Genomic DNA, 24,105 nt, shown 5'->3' with positions numbered 1-24,105 from the left:
CTGGGCTCCTTGGGACATTCACATGCTTTGATTTGTCACACCAATCCAGCCAAAACCTCTCATTTATTTTCTGCAAAAGTCACTAAGGCTCACAGATACCTCTGAGTTTTCCCAAGGTCACCCAGTTAATTATTGGCTTAGCAACTCCCCTCCCAAACACTCATAGTAATTTCCCACATCCCATGTCGGGGATATATGTCCAGGATAAAGGAAGGTCCCTGTGTGGCATGGGCCTGAGCTAAGTATGTCTGGTCAGAGTCCAAATCTGCCACAGACTTAAAAAGCTTTCTAATCCACCTATATGCACAAGAATGAAGCTCGGAACTCATTTCAGAAGTTGTTTCTACTGGTGATTTAAAGACACACCCCTCTCTCACACGCACACAAACCTGGATCTGCAAGCACGGTCCCCTCCAGAGACTGACTCTTCAGACCCCTGGCAGGTGTGAGGTCCAGGTGTGACTTTCTCAGAGCTGCCCGTGAGGAAGGGCCTGGGCTCCCCTCTGGTCTCCCTCCTCCCAGCCAGAAACAGTTAATTGCCAGCTCCGGGCTGCCTCCAGCCCAGCCCTAATCGTCCTGATCTCCGGCGGCTGCACTGGGGCCGCTGCGGCTCCAGGCCAGGCTGGGCTGCGAGGAGCAGTGAGAGCATTCTTCCAAGGTAATGATTAAGCTGAGCGCCTGGCAAGGGCACGGCAGCCAAGCCGGGAAGGTGAACCCTATTCACACCTGGGCCAGGCTGCGGTGGCCAGGACCGGTTTGGGAAGGCAGGGCCCTCGGACACGGGGGCCCAGAGCCTGCAGCCACAGCCTCCTGCCTGTGCACAGGCATTCAGGAGCATCTCGGTGTGGGAGCCTCTGCTGCCTGCCCTGCTGGGACTCTGCCCTCACCCCCAGCACCATGAAGCTGCAGATGTTCTGGACTGGGCTGGAATATACCTGCCGGCTCCTGGGCATCACCACTGCTGCAGGTAAGACCCCGCCTCCCAGCTGCCATCCCCTGAGTGCTGCCACAGCTCACAGGGCTGTCTGAGGGGTGGGAGCCAGCTGGGAGATGGTGGGCACATCTGGCCACTTCTCCCCTTCAATTTCTTTCTCAAGTCCCCAGAAACACTGCTCCACAGAGCAGGGGCAGGCTCTGGGGAATGAGCCTCAGAGCAGAGCCAGAGGGCCCAGCGCCAAATCCCTGCTTGGCCACCCACCCTCTGTATGACCTTGGGAGCCCTCAGTATCCTCATTTGCAAAATGAGTGGAGGGGGCCTGTCCCCACCTGCTCGGAGGGTGTTGTGAGGAGGCCGTGGGGACTGAAGGTGAGAGTGTAGAGGGCTGGGCAAACATGGGAATCAGTGCCTCTCTGCATGGGCATGAAAATGGTCAAGTAAGCCCTATCTCATGGAGAGAGGATTCCTAGTCATGGAGCAGCTCTGTCCTGGGGGAGTGGTCTGGGCTAGGCTGGACACGGAGGTGGCAGGCTTCCCTCAGGCCCACCAGACCTGTTATCAGAACGCCCTGCAAAACCCAGGCCTCCCATGGCCTGATTGCAGGGACAACTGTGGGTTTGGGGGGAGAGGTGGTTCCTTGTTTTGGGCTCCTGTCCCTCACCCAGCCAGGTCACAGGGCTGCTTAATTGGCCAGGAGGGCAGAAGGTTGGAGCAGAACCAACGGCCACTATCCTGAGCACTGCCTGCTCAATTCAACTTCCCCAGGGCCCCGTGCCCCACAGGGCTGGCTGTTTGGGAGAGTGAACAGGCAATGTGGTGAGGGCCCTCACCTCTGTCCCTCGGGGACAGAGAGAGACACACACTGCCCATGAAAGCCCTTCCCCGCCACTGGACAAAAGCTTACTTGCAGGTCTTGCCAAATGGGAAAGATCTTCCAGCTTGGACTCAAAGCCGTGCTGGTTCTAGCCTCAGCCCTGTCACTTGCCCAACATGTGACCTTAGGGGAGCAACCTGGCCCCCTGGGACTATGATTTCTGATCTGCACGATGGAGATACTGGACCTGCTGGCCAGGTGTTTTGAAAGATCAAGGGTGCAGGAACTGAGCATAGCTAAGTGGAACTGAGGACAGAAACCTCTTGGCAGAAGACCCCATGACACACTCCATAGCTCAGTGGGGATCTGGTTCATTCCCAGGGCACAGGGTTGGGCTCACCTACAAGGTGACCATATCAAGGGTGCAGGAACTGAGCATAGCTAAGTGGAACTGAAGACAGAAACCTCTTGGCAGAAGACCCCATGACACACTCCAGAGCTCAGTGGGGATCTGGTTCATTCCCAGGGCACAGGGTTGGGCTCACCTACAAGGTGACCAGTGGACTCATGCGGCATCTAGGCCACAGGTTAGAGCAGGAAAGGCTGCTGGATATGGTCTAATCCTACCCTCCTGTTACAAGGTGGAGCACCTGAGCTCAAATAGGGGCAGTGACCTTGCCAAAGGTCAGGCTGCAGGTCAGGCAGACAGCCAGCCTGGAGCCCTGGTCCCTTGACTTTCACCAAGGCCAGGTCTCTGGCCAAAACCCTCCCTGCATCCTCCCAGTGGGCATCAGGAAGTGTCCACAATCGCTCTGCTAAGGCCCTGAGTGGATAAGCTGCTGAAGGAGCCAGCTCCAGGCTTGTTCAGAACCGCATTGTCACCTACACATAAGGGGATGGCCACCAAGGTCCCCAACAGCCCATACTGGGCAGCAGAAGGTAACCCTAAATAGGTTTCCACATCTGGGGTAGAGTCCTAGACTACCTCTACTGATCTCAGTCCACCCTGCCCTTCTAGGGGGAATCCTAGTGATGGCTCCCGAGCCACACTCCACCACAGCTGAGGCCTGCCTCCTGTCCAGAAGCTGTTTTAAATGTCTGTATTTACACTTCTAATGGATTAGCTGAAGACAGCTGAAGAGTCTGAGTTATCTCAGCTGGTGGCAGGGTCTGCGGCCCCCACGCACTCGCACCCCACACACGTCCACGCTGCTTCTCTTAACACCACCTTATCTCTGTGCAGAGGGCTGCTGGTGGTGCTGAGGATGGGCCTCCCGCTTGGTTTTGGTACAAGATCCAGGCTAAAAATAGGTTATGAGTTGCCTTCTAATGGCAAGGCTTTCAAATAATCTTGCTGGGGCTTTCTGGAGTGTGGGAGTGAGAGGAACGCTAGAGAGAGGGGCTTTGGTGCTCTCAGGCAAATCTCAAGTTTCTTCCAGCATCACTGAACTCGTGGCCTGTTTCCAGCGTGTAAGATTTGCAAATTCCTTGTTCCCCTAAGCCTCTTTTTTGTTGAAATCCTCTGCTGAGAAGTCCAGGCCTCATTTATGGGGGCACTGCTGCTGGACAGAAAACAAGACTTGAAACAGAGGCCATCACTTTGCAGAAACCCTGTGGTGGAAGTTGCCTAAGGTGACCCACATCCCCCTGCAGGGAGGAAGTGTGGATTCTCCAGAAACTAGAAAGTTATGAGACCCAAGTGTGCCTGCAGTGTCACCCTCAGGGATCAGGCAGCCCCTGAGGGACTGCAGCCTCCAGTCCAGCAGTCTCCACACTGGACCCCCTGCAGACAGCATCCATGACTGTCAGAGTCACGGAGGGCGCCAGGACAGCAAGGCCCTGGGGCTGTGCCCATGGCAAGCCCTGCCAAGGTACTGCTCACTGAGCCGGCTCATTTGCACTTCCTCCCTGGCCTGGGAAGGCACTGGGTGTGTGCTTGTGTGTACACACACGTGTGTGTGCACATGCATGTGACCCCTGAGTTCCTCAGTTGCTAAGATGTGGCACCAGGTGCCGCCCACAGACACAGACACAACTGGGGAGCTGCACACAGACCGTGAGCACTCCATGCCTTCCTGTGCTGAAGGCAGGGTGAAGACATCCTGGGTGGGAGACTCAGGCCCAGGGAGGCTCAGTCCTGTGACTGGTTCTCACAGCAGACCAGCTGCCAAGAGAGGGCACCTGGGAGCTGGGTTTGCACTGAGATGGGAGCACAGTGGTCCAGGGCCCTTCTGTACACGAGGAGAAAAGCCCCATCTGGTGGGATCGGTCTCCACTGCTGGCTAGGAAGGCAAGGTTGGCTTCCCTTTCAGTGTCTGCCATCCTGTTTATCCCTCATCCTCAGGGGAATGTCAGAGCAGAGGCTGCACTTCTCAGGCCCTCCAGGCTCAGGGTGGAGGGACGGGGAGATCCACGTCCCTGGGCCCCCACTCCAGAGGAAAAGCCCTCTCCCTCTAGCTAGCCCTGCACACAGATGGGCATGGGCTTCTCCAAAAGAGATTTGCCCCAAAAATGTCTCTGGGCACCTGGGCAAGGTCTCCCACCTCTCCTCAGAGCAGGCTCAAGCTTGAGGCTTCTCACTGCCAACTCTCTGGCTTTGTTTCCCTCTTCCAGCCTTCACTCAGGTAGGAGAGCCTCTAGCTAGCCCTGCACACAGATGGGCATGGGCTTCTCCAAAAGAGATTTGCCCCAAAAAAAAAGCCCTCTCCCTCTAGCTAGCCCTGCACACAGATGGGCATGGGCTTCTCCAAAAGAGATTTGCCCCAAAAATGTCTCTGGGCACCTGGGCAAGGTCTCCCACCTCTCCTCAGAGCAGGCTCAAGCTTGAGGCTTCTCACTGCCAACTCTCTGGCTTTGTTTCCCTCTTCCAGCCTTCACTCAGGTAGTGGAAGCTCATAATTAACATTATTATTTGAGTATTTACTGTGAGCCCAGTGCTAAACTACTTGTTTAAGATATGGTATGTCGTTTCACCCCTAACTGTCCCTGAAGCACCGTCATGCTCATGCCCCCTGTACAGGGGGCACCGAGGATTGGGGGTGAAGCACCTTGCTCAAGACCTCAGAGCCAGGGAGCAGGGAGACAAGATTCCAACTGACGACAGTCTACTCCTGAGACCCCACCCTTCATCACCGGCCCTCCACCTAAACTTGGTTAAAGGGCATGTCTCTATATTTTGATGATGCAAAACTGCAGAGGGTACCAGAGAGGCCTGATCAGAGCCACCCCACAGTGGACCCGGGTGCCCTATGCCCTCGGTCAGCCCTGACCATGCATGGGATCCAGCAGGTGGGGTTGCAGTGAGGACAGACACAGCTGCACTGAAGCACATGGTCAAAGGTCAACAAACACTTCCTAAATCTAAAGACACTGATGTTCGATCCAGCTGCTCATTCTCTGTCTCTGAATGACTGCTGCACATGGCTTAACTGGGCATGACCATCTGCAGCCAGACCCATGCCCAGCTCCATGTGGGGTCAGATAAATCTGCACACATTTCCAGAGGCAGCTATCTCAGCGGGACCTTCCATTCATGGGTCTGGAGGCGCATGACTGACAGCGTGCATTATAGTCGTCTTGCTACAGCCTCCTGAGTGCCTGTGAGGGCTGGAGTGCTGAGATTAGCCCCATTTTACAGAAGAGGAAACTGAGGCTCAGAATGCTCAGGGAGCTTGGCAGAGGTCACATGATGAGTAGACCATGAGGTCTACTACATGATGAGGTCTACATGATGAGGTCTGGTGTTGGAACTCCGGTGTGCTCACTCTCAGGGCAGTGATGCAGTGGCTCCCGGGGGGATCACACAGCCAGCAGGGAAACCAGGTGGGATGGAGACTAAGCCATCAGGAGCAAGCCCTGCCTGCCAGCCTAATGTGCTCTCTCTAACAAATCAAGTGCTTGGGATCACTTAGGGGTTTTGTTTTGTTACAGGTTTTGACCCATTAACCTGCTTCTCTGCGTAATGGACACAGCCACATTCCCAACAGCCCGTTCCCTGATACACGCTGTGTAAAATGAAGAATTGGCTTCTTAATATAGATTAGGACAAAAGAAGCACTTAAGACCCAGGTGTTCTCATTATTTTTTAAAGGGTATAGCAAATGTGTAGTTTGACCTTAGCCCTGCTCAAAGCCTCCAAGAAAACTAATGCTTCTGCAGCAACCATCTTGGGCCCTCCATGCTAATTGCCACCCCTCTTAAGTGTATGTCCCGTGACCACCTCCTGCCATTTAAGGAAGCATCACGTACTCCCACGTGTCTGCAGGTGATTCATGACCCAAGCGAGACACATTGTGTTTCACATCCTCCAAGTGAATGTCAGTGTCTTCCGATCTGACTGTCTCGATGAGTAAGCGAAATCTTGCTGCCTCTGTTCCACCCCCCTCCCACCGAGGGACGGTAGGGTCTGGTTCAAGCATTTCTTTCTTTATTTCATGCCTGTGTCTTCCTTCTTAGATTTAGAACAAGAAATCTGAAACTCTGCTTATGATTCTTTTACTCGGCAAGCATTTGCTGAGTTCCCACCTCGAGCAACGTAGATACATGGATGAGGATGGCCAGACCTTAGCCCTAGGGGACCCCAGGGTCTGACCAGGAAGGCAAACTGGTGAACACACATCCCAGCACCAAGCCCCGCAGTGAAGTGTTTGGAAGGATAGGTCGGGGTCCTGCCCTACCGCTTACTAGGTGTGTGACCTCAGATACATCACCCAACTTCTTTAAACTTCAGTTTCCTCATCCACAAAGTAGGGACAACTATTGTGTCTACCTCTGGGGCTATGAGGATCCAGTGAAACAATGACTAAGCAGCAAATCGCCCAGCACATAGATTCTCACTCAGCATGTGTTAATTTATTTTTTTTTCTTTTTTTTTTTTATATTTTATTTTATTTTATTTTGTCAATATACAATGTAGTTAGTTATTGTGTCCCATTACCGAAACCTCCCTCCCTCCTCCCTCTCCCCCCTCCCACCCAAGTGTGTCCCCAATCCAAAAGATGCTGAAAGATAAATGCTGGCGAGGTTGCGGAGAAAAAGGAACTCTCATACATTGTTGGTGGGAATGCAAAATGGTGCAACCCCTATGGAAAATGGTTTGGAGGTTCCTCAAACAGGTGTTAATTTAGAGGAAAGTGCAGAGCTCAGGAACTGCATGGCGTGAGTGATCGGCTCCTCTGGTGGGTGGGAAAAGGAGGAAGACCAGAGGACAGGGGCGCAGCAGCACGTGACCCCTGCGGCTGGAAAAGGAGGGAGGAGCTGGACTGCAAAAGGCCTTATACTGGTGGCATTTTCCACCACATGTTGAGTTGGGTGGTCAAGGTCAGCCCGCAGGAACTTGGTTCTAGAAATAACATGTAGCGAGCAAACCAGAAGGAAGATGGCAGCCCGTTTTATTTTCATGGACTCACAGGTCAAGGCTATGCTTAATTCTGTTCAGCCTTCTGCAAGGGCTATGCCCAAAAAGCAATGTAGATGAGCCCCAGGGGCCAACAGTGGGGAGAGGGGCTCAGGAAGCTTCCTGCAGGTCAGGGGAAGGTGGGCTGAGGCAGTGTGGCTGGTGCAGTGTGGAGCAGGAACACGAGGGGCACGGTCATGGTGTTCTGGCTCCAGGAAAGCTGCCGTGTGGAAGAGTGAGCAGACTCATTCTCCTTGACCACTGAGAAAGAATAAGGAGAAAATACCTTGGGTATCTCTGACATGAAGACCTAGAAGGGCCTTCTCCTGTGAGTCCTCACAAGGAGGATGCTATTCTACGTGGGAGACGCTATCCACAGAAGCACCAATAAATTCTGAAGCTCTGTAGTGCCCCTTCAAACAAACCATGTCATCACCAGAGAGTGGGGTATTAGCCCAGATGGCCTCACAGGGGAATCCTACCAACATTTAAGGAAGAAATAATGACTATTATATGCAAGCTCTTCCAGAAAGTGGAAAAGGAAGAAATTACTCTCAACTCATTCTACAAAATCAACATTTACATGAATACCAAAATGAGACAAAGATATTATAAGAAAACTATAGACTGATATCCTTCATCAACATAGATGTAAAAATTCTAAACAAAATTTTAGCCAATAAAATAAAAATATATAAAAAGGATAATATATCATAGCCAAGTGGAGTTTATCCTAGAAATGCAAGGTTGCTTTAATATTTGAAAAATCAATTAATGTGACCGACCACATTCTATGGACTGAACTTTTGTGTCTCCCCTCCCCACATTCATATGTTGAAATCCTAACACCTAAGGTGATGGTTTTGGGAGGTGGGGCCTTTGGGAGAGGATTAGGTCGTGGTGGCAGAGCCCTCCTGAATGGGATTAGGGCCTTTATAAAAGAGACCTGAGAGAGCTCCCCTAGGCCCTTCCACCATGGGAGGTCACAGTGAGCAGACCACTGACCATGAGGAAATGGGCCCTCACCAGACACCAAGTCTGCCAGCCCTGTGATCTTGGACTTCCCAGCCTCCAGAACTATAACAAATTTCTATTGTCTATAAGCCACCCAGTCTATGGGATTTTTTTATAACAGCCCAAATGGATTAAGATACCACATTAACCAACTAAAAAAGAAAAGTCATATTATCAACTAAATAGACACAATTCTTTGACAAAACCCAACATTCTTTTATGATAAAAATTACCAGCAAACTAGTAACAGAAGGAAATTTCCTCAGCCTAAAAAGGGCATCTATAAAAAATATACACCTACTTAAACGTAAAAGATCAAATGCTTTTCTCCTAAGATTGGAAACAAGACAAGAAGGTCCACTCTCACGTCTTCTTGTCAACAATGTACTGGAGGTCCTAGCCAGAGCAGTAATGCAAGAAAAAGAAACAAAATGCACACAGATCAGCAAGGAAAAAGAAAAACTACTTATTGACAGATGACAATGATTATCTGTAGAAAATCTGACAAAATCTACCCAAAAAGCTACTAGAACTAATAAAAGGTTTAGCAAGATTGCAACAGAGAAGATTAATATACAACAATCAACTATATCTCCATATACTAGCAATGAACAATTAAAAATGAAAATTTTTAAAAGATATTTTATAATACGATCAAAAATATGAAATGCTTAGGGATAAATCTGACAAAAGACGTTTAAAAAACAAAACTGTACACAAAACTAAAAAACACTGCTGAGAGATAGGAAGGAAAGCCTGAATAAATGGAGCAATATATCTTGTTCATGGGTCAGAAGACTCGATAATATCAAGATGTCAGTTCTCCCCAAAATTGCTCTACAGTTTCAATGCAATCCCAGTCAAAATTTCAGCAGGCTTTTTTTCTAAAAATTGACAGGACGTTTCTAAAATTCACATGGAAACGGAAAGGTCCTAATAGAACCAAAACAACTTTGTAAACAAAGGACAAAATTAGAGAATTAACACTACCTGATTTGAAGACTTCTTATAAAGCTGCAGAAATCAACATTGACACACAGAAAGACAAATGGATCGGTGGAGCAGAATGGATCCCAAAAATAGACCTAAACATATAGGAACCAGAGTTTTGACAAAAGTACTAAGGCAACTTAGTGTAGAAAAAATAGCTTTACAAACAAATGGTACTATAGTAATTGAATATCCATTTACCAAAAAATGAACTTGCATCTATACCTTGTGCCATATACCAAAAAATGACTCGAAATGGATCATAGAACTAAACGTAAAACTTAAACTATAAAACTTCTAGACAACAGGATAAAACCTCAATAGTGGGTTAGGCAGAGATTTCTTAGATACGATACCAAAAATTCAATCCATAAAAGAATTGGTAAGTTGGACACCCTCGAAATGTAAAACTTCTCTCTTCAAAGTTTAATGTTAGGAAAATGAGAACAGATGCCAACGAGGAAGAGAGATGATGGCAAACAGCACATGGACAGATGTTCCACGTCACCAGTCATCAGGGAAATGCAAGTCAAAACCACATGAGACGTGGTTATATACAATGGCTGGAATTAAAGAGACTCACCTACCAAGTGTCGAAGGGTTGGCAAGGACCTGAAACTCTCATACACTATTAGAGGGACAGTAAAATAGTAAGATCACTTTGGAAACAGTTTGGCAGTTTCTTTAAAAGTTAAACATACACCTGCCATATGATCCAGCTATTTTGCTACTAGGTATTTACCAAAGAGGAAAAAAAGTGTGCGTCCGTACAAAGATAGCACACGAATGTTCATAGAGCTGTATTTACAATATCCCAAAACTAGAAACAACACAAGTGTCCATCACCAAATGAGTTATAAACACACTAAGGTCCTCCCATGCAATGGAACACTACTCAGCAGAAAGGCATGAACTATCAATACACGCTACAACACAGATGAATCTGTAAATAATTGTGCTGAAAGAAAGTGGACGGCCAAACAACAGTACATACTGTATTCTTTCATTTACGTAAACTTCTGGGAAATACAAACTAATCTCTAGTTGACAGAAAGCAGATCAGCGGTTGCCTGGGGGTGAGCAGAAGGGTGGGAGGGTAGGATCACAACGACATGATAAGAGGAAACTTTTGGAGTCATGGAAATGCTCATTCCCTTGATCATAGTCATGGTTTCATGAGTATAGACATATGTCAGTGCTTATCATATTGGACTTTAAATACGTGTTCATCGTACATCAATTATATCTCAACAAAGCTGTCTTTAAAAGTGGATGTGTCAGTTATCTGTGCAATATAATGCTGCGTAACAACTGCAAAACTTCAGTGGCATACAGCAATAGCTTTTATTGTTCATACACCCGAGCGAGTAGGCCGGGCAGCCCTGCTAACGTTGGCTGTGTGTGCTTACCTATCTGGGGGTCAGAGGCTGTTGCCTGATCTAGACGGACCTTGTCTGGGACAATAAGGGTGAGTCTGCTCTATGTGTCTCTCAGGCTCCAGCAGGCTAGGCCGGGCAGGTGCTCGTGGTGGTGGTAGAGGTGTGAGCCCCTTCACGTCTGTGTTTGCATCCTGTCTGATGACATCCCCTTGCCCAAAGCAAGTCACAGTGCTGAGCCCAGATTCAAGAAGTGGGAAACAGACTTTGCCTTAGTGTGAGCGACTCCCAAGTCACATAACACAAGTGTGTGTAGTGACCAGTTGGGGACTGGAGGCATCGTTGCAATCTGCCACAGGTACTTCTAAAAGGCAGATCTCACTGGTCGGCTTAAGTCTGTGGCTCATGTTTACTACTGAATCTGGTAGAGAGTGGTAGACTCTGTTGCCTTTGGGAAATTCTCCCCAAAACGTCTTGTGAGAGCATTGCAGGGTCCGGAGTGCCACATTATACTCTAACATCTCTTCCAACTTAATGTCCAGAAATCTCTACCATAAAACCCTTGCCTTTTCTCACACTCTCTGAACTCTGGCTATATGTGTCAGCCGAAGTGATCTCAACACATGGATAAACCTCCCTGCCCTGCTTACAGTCTGCCACACTCCTCCTAAGTTTAAGAGACCTGCCTCTACTACCTTACTGTGGATTCACAGCAACTGGGGCCAACATCCCCATCTTCTTAGAAATGGTGCAAATCTAGCTTTTTACCTCTACCACCAACTGATTCTCCCGAACCACCCCAGCCATTGTGATCAGCCCAGGGCATCCTTACCTGAGATGTCCTCCCAGAGATACCGAGACCAGTAGGAGACACATCACACTTGAGGGTGAAGAGGAGCAATGAATACACACAGTGAGTTATGAGGCTGCACTCGGGAACAGTGAGTGCAAAATTCTCTGCTGGCTCTGAGGGCATCCAGAGCCAAGGTCACTGCCTGGCATGAAACCCCAGTTAGTGCGGCCTCTGGTGAGTTTTGCAAAGCATCCCACATTGCCACCAAAAGCACCACACTGAGTGAAGACAGGAGTCAAAACTCAACCCAGCAATGGCATCAGAACAGACAAGCATCAGTCATCAGTCAACCCCCTGAGGCACAAGCAGCCCCCACAGGAGGCCTGGGGGTGTCCCCAGAAGGCAGCACCACAGGCAGGCACAGCCCCAGGACCCACTGGCCTGAGCCCCTGTGAGTCCCCGGCAGGGTTATAGAGGGCGTTGCATGAGAAATGTTGAGGTAAATGGGAGTTTGGGCCACTTATGTCCAGACCAGGCCTCGAGGAGGGACCTGAGAGAGGAAAATCAATGAACAGCCTCGGTGCCTGGGGAAGAGCTCTTCAGCCACAATCGAAATGTGTGTTAATGGAAGCAAAGGATAAGAATAGCCCTCCCCTGTCCCTGGAGAGTCCTGATGGGCGCAGCGGCCTCTGGTAATTGTCAGCCTGTGTCCACGTTTGCGCAGCCGTCTGTCGCTCACTGAGACCGAGCGCTCGCAGCAACCGTTATGCACTGTTTTATTACCCCCATTTCCAGAAGAGGACGCAGACCAGAGAGTTTATGACTTTCCCGTGGAGCCAGGGCTCAGCTTTTCTGACCCGAGCCTCATGTTCTCTCTGCGACAGCACAGCCCCCTCCTAGCTTTCGTCCCCCCACATTGTGTGACCAGAGCTTCAGGATGACCAGAAAGACCCTCTGAAGGTGGCTGCCTTGCCCAGGCCTGCGCCACGGGCTCTCAGCCCAGGACCTCTGATCTCTGCTAAGCATGAACTGGTACAAACAGCTCAGGAGGCAACTCAGAAGCAAGCCCTGGTCTCTGGGGAAGAAAGAGCCATACTGAAGTTGGACTCAGCCCGATCAGGAGGAACAGAGACTGCAGGGAAGGGGTGACATGAGGGAGGCCGGGCTAGTCCGTGGATGGCTCCATCCAGGTGTGATGCGAGATGCACACCAGATTGTATGGGGAGTGACGGGGGGGGACAGCGCTAGGTGGGCATCGGGTACTTCCGTTAGACTGGGACAAGGGTAATGGGGGATCCCGAGGTGGGAGTAACACAGGGGATGGAAGGAGTCTGAAGGCCACGAAAAACAGTGTAAAGTAGCACAGTCGGCTCTACCCAGCACCCCACCACCCGGACACCTGCGGCGGGAAGGACAGCACCACGGATGGAGGCAGTGCTTGGGGACAATTCTTTCTCATAGAGCATCTGTGATAATGAGGCTCTGGTCTGCCACAGTGTGACGTTTGCTGCATTGTTTATCTCCACTGTCAAACCATCAGCTCCTCTGTCCCTGGGCCCAGCTCAGGGAGATGCTCCAGGGTCATTTGCTCCAGTGAGTTGCTGGCAGGCTGGCTGGCCAGTCTCACACTGGACTAGAGCCCCATGAAGGCAGAGTTTCCCAAACACCGACCAGGCTACCCCACGAGGAGGAGGACAGGACAGAAGCACAGGACACTTTCCATGGTAGCTAGAAGCCCTCAAATCCTGGGCCACCTATGTCTCTGGAAGCCCAAGCCAGAGGTACCCACTCTCAGGGTCATGAAAGGGCTGTCACTGCCCCAGCAAGGCCCTGGGACTGAGTGCCACCTTAAGCTTGGGGGAAGTGCTGCCTTAATTTTACAACAAGGACCCCCTTAAATTTAGGGCAAGCACCCGCTTAATTTTAGGGGAAGCACCTCATTAATTCTAGGGCAAGTGCCTTAATTTTAGGGTAAGCACCTCCTTAACTTTACAGGGGACACCTTTTTAATTTTAGGGCAGTATCTCCTCAATTTCAGGATGATCACCTCCTTAATTTTGCACATTGGTGTCTTTTTCGCCCCAGGCTGGTCCTGACTCTGCCAGATGTCATGACTTCCTCAGGTTCTACAGACAGCCCTGCCTAAATTTGAAACCCAGGGTCCAATTCCACAGAGCAGGGGCTGGGCACCAGCACCTGCAGGTTGACATGAGGCCTTCAAGAGAGCAGGGCGTCCACCCGTGCTGTCCCAGGGGACGGACACTTAGGACCCAGGATGGTGATCTCCTTCTCACACCTGCCAATCCCAGTCTTCACTCAACCCTCCCCAATTTCAATTCAAGACCACACTTTATGTTCACTTTCTGGCTTCCAAAACACCGGTTTGAGAGACTAGCCCGCTGGAAAAACACTAAGGAAACTTCAGGCCTTTGGGGTCCTTCATCTGCATCACATAGTACTATGATTCTCTCCAAGGGTCGCTTGTTCCCAGCACAGCCCAAAGGGCACACCAGGCTAGCAGCCTCCACAGCCAGGCCTGACGTGCTGGTCTGGGGTGAGAGTTGGATACAATTCACAAAATTCCTGCAGTAAGGAATCTCACTTTTGCTTAACTTAATTTTTTCACTGGGAATCTTTGCATAATGCAGCAGTGAAGATGTGGGCTGAGGAAGAGACCTGCTTTGAATGAGGCCACCAATAAGACTGGATAGACCACCAGTAGGATTTTTATGGCCCAAAGGAAGCCACCACCATCCCCAGCCTATGAGCCTGCATCTCCAAGGCTGTGCAGATGTTGGGCGGGGGACTGGTGCTGCAAAACCTAGGAACCTGGGGGTTGGCTTCCTAACAACCAAGCTGAGGATCAACCTAGTGAGAAGGGCCAGAGGCCCAGGGAGCTCACCCCTGAGTCAGGACATAGACCAGACCAAAGAGACTTCCATGCCAAAAATCTCAGGTAATTAGATGATGAATAAGCTGTTTTTCCAGCTATCTGAGGCTGTATAACAAATCACTCCAAAATTTACTGACATAAGACCTCAGCCATTTTATTCTCAAAATGTTGTTTCTTAGAAATACAGGCAGGGCACAGTGGAGGTGGCTCACCTCTGCTCCTTTGATGACTCAGTCACAGGTGGGGTGTCTCACCTGGGACGTGTCCAGTGCTTTGGTTCTGACTGTTGGCTGGGTTCATCAGTTCTTGTCCACATCACATCTGCTAGAGCTGGAAAGTCCAAGGTAGCTTCTTTATTCATGTGTCTTATACCTGGCTGGAAAGGCAGAACCAGCTGGGGCTGACTGTGCACCTGTCTCTCTCTTTCTCAAGCAGTCTCTCCGCATGGCCAGCTTGGGCTTCCTCACAACATGGCGGTCTCAGGAAAGTCAGACTTCTTTCATGATAGGTGATTTCCTCCAGGACAAGCATTTTAAGAGGCCTGTATAGAAACTCTTTATGAATTAGCCATGGAAGTTACTGAACGTTTCTCCTAAATCATTCTACTGGACAAGCAAGTCTCTAAGGCCAGTCCATGTTCAAGGGGAGGGAAATTAGACCCCATGGAGGAGTTGCAAAGGATTTCTGAATAGCTTTAACTTAACACCTCTGCTGTAACAGACCCAAAATTGCATTGCTATCATTAGGGATATTTCTCTCACTAACTTTCTACAAAGGGGTGGGACCGATTCCCCTTTTCTGCCATAGAATCAGCAGTCATCTCACAGGGTCTCCGGGAGTCCAGCCCTCCAGGGATTAGGAGGAGGACTTCACAGCCAGACCATTCCTAGCTTATTTTCCTTAGATGTGGCAAACAGCAATCATCACTGAGAAAACTGGGAGACCTTTGGGAGATAAGTGTCAGGGACTAGAGTAAGTCATTGCAGAAGCAGGCTCAGTCCCTAGGGCACTTGGCTGCCCCTAGATTGCAGGGAAGGGATTTTTCCCAGCACCACAGGGCACACCTTTCTCAGTGGACTTGGCTCTCTTGGGGGAAGGGGACAGGAGGAAGTTGCAAGGTGAGGGTGAAAGAGGACTTGAAGATGTGGGCCGAGGAAGCCACACACCCTACCCAGCATGGCCCCAGTGACCTTGCCCAGCCCAGGAGCTGCACAGAGAAGCTCCCAGAGTCTGCAGCTCCAGGCTTTTACTCACACCACCCCAGCCTCTTAGTGTTGCCTTCCTCCTCCTCCTCCATAGAGACTTCCTTGGTTCCCAGGCAGAATGGAGCCCACCCTCATGCTGTTCCAGAGCACTGGGGCCTGTCTCTCCCCTCGGTATCCCTCTGTTTGTAGGGTCTGGGCTGTCTGCCCAGGCTTCAGCAGGTATTTCCTTTGCACCTTGTGCTTTCCCTAGGCATGGCACAGAGGACATGCCATGAATGAGGGTATGTGTCCACTGGACATTTCACAACCTGAAGGAGCACCTCTTGAGTTACTGGGATGAACTGCCCTGGCAGGGGAGATTCAGGCTGTGACTGCCTCTGACACTCAGAAGACAGCTCTGCCCAGGATGGGGGCTCCTTGCTGAATGCCTGGGGTCAGGGTCAGACAGGTAGTCTCCACACTGACCCACCACTTGGGTACCAGGCAGGTCATTAAAGCAGCAAAGGGGTTGTTTCCTGCCTCATGCTGATGCAGACATTGCAAAAATCCATTCACAGCTGGGTCTGGGGGGGACACAGTCATCCTCTGCCTACAAGGACACGGATCTCATCTCTCCACACCACTCCTCCTGTGCTCATGAGGGCCCCAAGGAAATGTTTCTCTCACCTGCACCTTTCTCACCCCAGCCCTCCCCTGACTCCTGCCAGAGGCATTGGGACCACTGGGAATCTTGCCCAGATCCTGGCTTCTCTCTGCCCTTCACTACCTGTGTGCCTTGGGTAGGGAGGATGTGCCCATTAAACAAGATCCATGTAGAGTTTTCCTAGGTGTGTGGCATGTGCTGGCCCCTGGTTGAGAGGCAGCTGGGCTAGCACACCCAGGGAGTTTCCAAACCCAGATGCCTTCTGTCCACCTGTGACAGTCCAACCCTCTGCCCTCCACCTTCCAGAAAAAGCAAAAATTCCAACATGCAATGACAGGGCATGCCTCTCCTTTGTGCCTGGGAAGCCTCCTTCTCTGGATCTCCGGACAGAACCAGCCTGTATTAGTCTTTTCCTGTTGCTTATAACAAAATACCTGAAACTGGATGATTTATAAAGAAAACAAAATGTATTGCTTACAGTTTTTGAGGTTGGGAAGTCCAAAGTCCAGCCGGTGGTGATGACAGTGACCCAGGGGTCCCACAATGCAAAGTGGTGGGACCAGAGACAGCAGGGAGAGAGAGAGAGAGAGAGAGAGAGAGAGAGAGAGACCTCCTCATGCACTCTTCTTTCAAAACCCTCAGAATAGCATTGTCCTACAATCAAATCATTTCTTCAAGGCTCCACCTTTCAATTACCATAATAGGATTCCCCACCCTCTTGACAGTAACAGCGGGGGCTAAGGTCCTAATACATAAAACTTGGGGGACACAATTCAAGCTTCAGTGAGTTTTGGGGGGACATAATTCAACCCACTATGCAGTCCTATCCTTTCTCAAGCCCTTATGCTGAGTAGCTGCCGTGCACACAGGTGAGCAGGGCCAGCCAGGCCACACCATCAGGAGTCACAACAAGAATGCTGCAAGCCAAGGCCACAAAGGAGCTAGCAGACACCAGTGTGCTGGAAGAGGGGGAGGCCAGGATCACCCAGAGCTGGGCTGTGTCCCTCAGTCACCACTAAATATCACCAAGGTCTCTCACCCCGCCTGCCTGAGGTCAGGGATCTTTCTGAAATAGCCATCTGAACACGTCCCATGGTTGCTCCGAGACACTCAGGGTTCCCCTGCCCACCCTGTGGAGTCTGGTGCTTGAGGACCCCCTAGTCTGGCCTCAATCCACATATACTGCCCACTGCCCCTTCTGTGTCCCTGCTCCAGATGGAGCAATGTGCTATTATGGGGGCCCTTCCCGGAATGCCCGACCCCCAACTTGCACTGTCCATTTCTTGCCTGCCTTCCAAGTCCACCTTGTTTAATCTTCATAGAGTCCTTCTTGACAGTCTCCAGCAATGGCCCTTCCCTCGTCTGACCCCCAAGTGTGTTGGCTGAGCCTCTCTCCCAGCCTGTCCTCTCCTGCTGGGCCCACCACACCCCAGAGGTGAGGCCGATGCCTGACTGCAGCCCACCATTGGGCCTGACCCCCAAGGTACCCCAACAGGAAGCCATGGAATACCAGATGGCAGCAGCATCTAGGAAGAGCTTCCAAGACACCGAGGAGTGTGGCCGCAGCTCCCAAGCAGAAGAGCCTGAGGATGGAGGCCCAGGCCAACAGTGTGGGGGGCAGAAGGAAGGACTTCCTGCTGGTCATTGTCTCAACCTGGCATGGTCTGCCTCCAAGAACGTGAACCCCAGAACTGGAGGAGTGAGCAGAAAGCAGCTGACCCCTTGGCCTGGGTGTCAAAGGGCCTTACAGCCTCCGATGGGAATCCACTGGACCCCCCTTAAACCTCGCCCAGGCTGAGGGCCCATCCTCCCGGCTCCCTCTCACACTCCCCCTCCAGCCAGAGGTCATCCCTCTGTCCCTGGGATGCAGAATCTGCACAGCTGTGGTGGGGAGAGTGACCCCACTCCCCTCAGTGCAAATGCTCTAGCAGGGCTGGGAAAGCTGCCAGGGCCCGAGCTAGGGGAGAGGGGCGCACATGCACTGGCCACCCGACATCTATCGAGCACAGAGCCGCACGTTTCAGATTCGTCATTTTCTCCAGTCTGAGCAACAACGCTGTGCAGTTTATTCTGCCCATTGCACAGACAAGAAAACCCAGCTCACATGGGTCAAGTTCTTACCAGAGGTCACCCAGGTAATAACACACAGAACCGGGAGTCCAATCCAGCTCTTGTTTCTCTGCTGCTGCTGTTGTGATTTTTTTTAAATGCAAATCCACACTGCCTCTACCATATTCCTTGAATGTCCCTTCGACTGTTAGCCCTCGGTTTCAGTCTCAAGGGCACGAAACAAAAGCCATCAAAATAGCTCTCCACAGGCCACAGGAGTAAAAGTCAGGAGAAGGCACTGAGCTCCCAGGACCCTTCCTGCCATGCTCAAGTCCTCTGCCACAAGCCCGTGCAAATCTGCCAAGAGCACCGCTGTGAACGGAGAAGTGCACAACCACAGGCTTCAGCCCAACGCGAAGACCCTCCCCAGACCATGTGTGGGAAGACCCCCTTCCCCAGGCAGGACTAGAACGTTGTGCCAAAAATTAATGAATGGCTCATTGATCACCTGTGACATGCTTGGCATATGATTAGCTCATTGAATTCTCATAATGCAGAAACTGAGGCTTAGAGACATTGAGTGACTCAGCTTTAACTGGCAAAAGAGACTGAAACTCGGTATCTGACCTAGGCATCCATGGCTGGTTAGTTGGTTGGTTTTACTTACATGCTCTGTGCCTCAGTTTCCTCTTCTGTAAAATGGGGATAACAATAGCGCATTCACACAGGACCGTTGCAATGATTAAATAAGTTAATAAATACTAAGTGCTGAGAATAGGACAGGGTACACAGTGAAAACTCACAGGCCTTTGGCCTGCACAATGCACACACATAGTTACACTCACATGCATATCACACACTTACACGTACACCCGCTCACATGCATACACACACACACCCACATTCACACACACGCTCACACTGGTGGACAGTGGATACCAGGAAACCACCCACCACCTGGAGCCAGACATCTCAAGTCTGGTCTCTGGGTCTTCACTTTGTAGCATGTGTCCTTGCATGAACCGCACAAGATCGCTGAGCCTCGTTTTCCTCCTGTGGGAAAGGGGGAGAATAGGAACCCCTGTGCCATGGGGCTGCTATGAGGAGCCATGAGGAGCCAGGACATGTGAGCATCTGTTGTGTATAAGATCCAATGTGCTTTGCATGTTTGGACTCCAGTTAGGCTGACGTTGGAAGAAGTTGGCCCTCACCCAGTACAAGCCAGCAGGGCAGCTGGAGCCCGGGAGGGTGGGAGATGTGGTGTCTGCCACTGCTATGCCCATGAAGCACATGGGAGCACAGGAACCCTCCACCCAGCACTCAGAAAACATAACTGCCCCCCTCCCCAGCCGAGATCGATGCTCTCGGTCCCTCCTCTCAGAGCACTTCCACAATCCCCCAGGAGTGAGGGGTGAGGGTACTGGTGGCTTCAGTGAGGGTCAAAACCAAGACACATCAACAACTGATGGCCTGCTAGTGTGGGATCTCTCTAGGGGCACTGAGGGGTGGCTGCATGACCAGCGTGCGCAGAGGAGGAGGGGCATCTGTGCTCTGGGGAAGCTGGATCAGAAGTCCTCTGAGGCTCTGCCTGGGGCTGCCAGGGACCAATTTAGGAGGCTCCCTTGTCCTGTGCACCTTCCCAGCCACAGCTGCCCATGCCACATGGAGAAGAAGCTACCCTGGTTCTCAGTCCCAGGGAGAAGGCTCATTCCACAGAAGGCTCACTCCAGAGGGCAGGACTGTGGTGTGGAGCACCCAGGCCCACTCTCCCCTCTCTTCTTGCCCCTTAGTGTTGATCGGCGTGGGCACCGAGACCTTCCTCCAGGGCCAGTTCAAAAGCCTGGCTTTCTATCTGCTGTGAGTATGTGTGCAAGTGACCTCCCTGCCTGTATATTCTGCTCCAGCTCACCCTACATCTGTGTGCTCAGATTAACCCAGATGAGAATTCCCATGCTAATTCCATCCCATCCCAGGGGGAAAAGAAGTCAAGGGGGCTTCTAGGATAGCTCCTGGTTTGGGCATACCATCCCATAAATCACCCAGTTATCCATCCATCCATCCACCCACTCACTCAACCATCCATTCATCCACCCACCCACCCACGGACTCACCATCCACCCACTCACCCACCCACCCGTCCACCCACTCACCCACCCATCCATCCATCCATCCACCCACTCACCCATCTATCCATCTGTCCATCCATCCATCCATTCATCCCTCCACCCTTCCACTCATCCACCCACTACCCCATTCAAACCATCCATCTACACGTTCATTCACTCATCCACCCTACCATGCACCCCTTCAATCATCTCTTTATTGAGCAAACATTAACTGAGCTCTTGTTTTAGAAAAAGTGGAACCAAGTCAAGGGAATATATATTTAAACTGCTCTACATGCCCAGCACAGTTGTCTTATTGACCTTATAAACACATCTCACAGCACCGTAGAAGTGTGTATTGGCCTAGAGCTACAGATGAGAGAATTCAGAGGGACAAAGCAGTGCAGCCCCTATCACTGACCTCAGGAGCAGCAGGGCTCACATTCGAACCCAGGACCACTTAGTCCTTTCTTCTCCACTACAAGCTGCCCCTGGAAACACCGCCTGGTGGGAAGGAGACCACTGGGCATGGGAATGAGGAAAAAGGAGTGAGGAAAGCCTGGGGTCTCTGCAGGCTCTGACCCAGCATCTCTGCACACCCATCCTGAGGGGCTACCAGCAGTTTCTTCCTGACAGTACGAGAAGCCTGTTTTCCAGCCCCCCTGGTGCTGAAGGGGTTGCTGAGCAGAGCAGCGGTGGGTTACTCTTGGCCAGGCTACGCAAGTCCTGGTCTGCCTGCAGGTCACCAGGCTGCATCCTCCCTCCTCTTGTTCCTCACACGCCACCTCCACCTTCGCCATGATGGCTATCCTATGTCCTCAGCAGCTCCCACCCTCCTGCCTCAGGGCAGGCTGTCTGCTGCACTTGGTGGCTCATGCCCATTGCCTCCCAGCTGCAGCCCACGTCCAAGCCCGTTTCCACACTGCCATCTAGACACCCAGATCTCTCCAGCCACCTTCAACAGCTCTCACAGCCCGCTCCACACTCCTGTGCCATCTTCTGGCCTCCTCCTGACTTCTCACCTCTCAGTTACAGCTCAGAGGCTTCCAACTCCTCCTCAAACTCCCCTGCATGATCTCACCTCCAAGCCACTGTGCGTGGTCTCCCTGGGACCCCAAAACAGGACCAGGCCTTTTTCCTCTCCACGGCCACCTAGCTCTCCGGTCAGGTCCAGGCAGGTTAATGCAGACTGCTTTCTGCCCAGGAGCTCCCTCTTCCTGACTGCCCCAGCCCTGTCTTGAGGGGACCCATCTGATCTCTCTGCAGTACAATCCAGCCTCGGGTGCTTCTGTGCCTCACTGTGAACTAGTTTATATTCTGCATCTCTCTCTAACCCCCACAGGATCGGCACCTACTGCCTGCCCCATCTGCCCCTCCCTAGCTAGCACCAGATGGAAAGTCTGAATGAGTCACTTCATTCCCCAAGCCTCACTTTCCCCCTCTGCCCCAGGATGTAGAGAAAGGCAACGCCACTTGTTTTGCAAAGCATGTGCCTTGGTGTGCTTGTTAGGCATGCAGGCTCTGGAGCCTGAGTGATGGGTTCAAATCTTGCCCCTGCTACTGATCAGCTGTGTGACCACAGGCCAGAGCTTAACTTCTCTGTACCTCTGTTTACTTATATGTAAACTGAGGGTAATTATAGTGTTTATCAGAAAATTGTTGCAAGGATTAAATGAGCTGATATTTGTAAAGCCCTTGGAACTGTGCTTGGCACATAGTGATTATATAAATATTAGGTCATCTTTCTTTCTCTCTCTCCATGATCAGTATCAATGGCAATACGCATAGCCCTGAGAAAACGCTGTCCCCCAGCTGCTGTCCCCTGCATGACAGTATCTACTCTCACTCATTCATTCATTCCAACACACGTTTATGGAGCACTTAACAATAAGCACACTCCAGGTTATGCCTGGGCTGCACAGAGGCTTTAGACAGCAAACTCACTTGGAAGTTTACAGACTGGTGGCTCTGGTCATACATCATAACATGGAGAAGCAAGAGGTCAATAGACGGACTGGAGAGGGAAGGGAGAGGACTTCCTAGAAGGACTAGCTTGTGCAAAAGCCCTGTGGCACCTGATAGCTTCCTGTGTAGTCAGGGGAATTTGGAAGTTCATGAAAGGCTTTGAAAGACATGCTAAGAAATTTTGATTCTATAGGCCAGTGAGACCCTCCACAAAAAAAGAAATGTAAGTTCCATTCCCAAAGATTCTGATGTATAAAGTCTAGCTGGGCCCCAGGAATCTATGATTTTACATATTTTCCAGGAGATTCTGATTGGAGGGTCCCTAGAACACGAGCAGCCTTTGAAGCATTCTGGATCAGGAAGAATATGATCAGATTCAGGTTGCAGAAGGAGCCCTTGGCAGCCTGGTGGTGACAGGGTGGAGGAACAGAGACTGGCCCCAGGGGTCAGTGAGGCCAGGGAAGTTGGTACAGGGGCCAGGAGACAGTGCCTGACCCCAAACCATGCTGGTGAGGCCAGAGAGAGTGGGAATGGTTCGAAAGGTGTTTAAAGAACAGTTAACAGATCCCAGTGACTGGATGATGGGAAATGAGGGAGAACGAAAGCCATGTGGGACGGGTTCAGCTTTATGTCTGGAACACCAGGCAGTGGGTGTCACTCCTGGTGACCAGCAGATAGAAGGACACACCTGCCAGTGTCCACACAGGGTGCCAGGGTGAAGGCCATCTCTCTGCCTGGCAGCAGCTTCGTCCTGCCTATCTCTGCACCTGGCCCTCCACCACATGGCCCAACCCAGCACAGGCCCCCAGCATGGAGACAGCACCTACTGGATGTTGTCTGGGGCATAAGATTAGCTCAGAAAAATCCGGTCAGTCTGCTGGCCCAGGAGATCCAGGTGCTGTGAGCAGACAGCCTAGAAAGTGAAGGGAGGACCAGAGATGCCTGCCCCTCACTTGTCTCCACCTGTAGGTTTACAGGAGCTGCCGTCTCGATGTGTGAAGGAGCCTACTTTGTGGCTCAGCTGCTGGCCATCTGCTTCCAGTAAGTAGCCTCCACAGCAGCCCCTCCACCACCACCCACCCCCCAGCCCCAGACATCCTGAAATGCCTCTGACCAGGAGAACATGACCAGGGGATGTCCTGCTCCTGAAGCACCATGGATTCATGGTTTCCCTCCATGGGGCAGCAAGCCTCAGCCTGGAGATGGGCTCAGCCCCACAGGGCTCAGTCGCCTTCTTTGTCCTGTTCCCAAACAAGGGAAACTACTGAACCATTCACTCAGGGCCTGCTTCTGCTCACAATCTCCCAGGAAAATCCAGCTCCCTCTTCCCCCAGGCACAACCGGTCCCTGGGCCCCCACATCTGAGCCGTCCACCATGGGGTGAGGACCCTGCAGAAGGCCAGCCTGGAGCAAGTAGAGCTGGGTGTGAGAGCTGACTCTGACCCCTGCCAGAAGCCGGGAACAAGCCAGGCACCACCAGCCTCCACACCCGTTTGCGGGGGCAGGAGTGCAGACCTTGCACATAGCCACGGAGGCCCCCACTTGCTGCCCAGCTGATACTCAGTATATGGAAGCTGTCATCAGTGTGGCCAAGACCTGGGACCCTGGACCATGGCTTTCAGAACCTAGACAGTCGATCCCTATGTGGCCAGCAAAAGAGCCAGCCAGTTCTCAAATTCAGCTCTCCCGGCACCTTGCAAGGCCACCAGCCACCTCCCAGGCTCACCAGCCCTAAGACAGCAGCCAGCAGCCTTTCCCACTTTCTGTTAATTCCACAGCCAAGGGGTCCTTGAAACTTCTGGGTGGGTCGGGGATGGGGTGAGGAGGGTAGGTGGGAGAGGGGAGACAGGGAAGAAAGAACACACACACACACACACACGAGAGAGAGAGAGAGAGAGAGAGAGAGAGAGAGAGAGAGAGAGAGAG

General features: G+C 51.4%; 1 protein-coding gene across 2 annotated transcripts in view; it reads left to right on the top strand.

Annotated features, from left to right (window-relative positions):
• Nucleotides 1-705: 705 nt before the first annotated feature.
• TMEM72 (transmembrane protein 72) overlaps nt 706-24,105 on the top strand; it is a 27,025-nt gene continuing 3,625 nt past the window's right edge. Inside the window, exons 1-3 of one of the 2 annotated variants that reach the window (XM_008585555.1) lie at nt 712-967; nt 19,900-19,966; nt 23,149-23,220. In XM_008585555.1, the coding sequence (XP_008583777.1) occupies nt 898-967; nt 19,900-19,966; nt 23,149-23,220 (209 nt within the window). In that variant the 5' untranslated portion in view covers nt 712-897. Of the gene's footprint in view, nt 968-19,899; nt 19,967-23,148; nt 23,221-24,105 lie in introns of both variants that reach the window. The other variant, XM_008585556.1, reaches the window with a different exon arrangement.

The sequence above is a fragment of the Galeopterus variegatus genome, unplaced genomic scaffold, assembly GCF_000696425.1.
Source record: "Galeopterus variegatus unplaced genomic scaffold, G_variegatus-3.0.2 Scaffold3617, whole genome shotgun sequence".
Lineage (NCBI taxonomy): Eukaryota > Metazoa > Chordata > Mammalia > Dermoptera > Cynocephalidae > Galeopterus > Galeopterus variegatus.
Note: the sequence above shows the minus strand (reverse complement) of the source record. Positions and strands in the feature narration are given on the sequence as shown.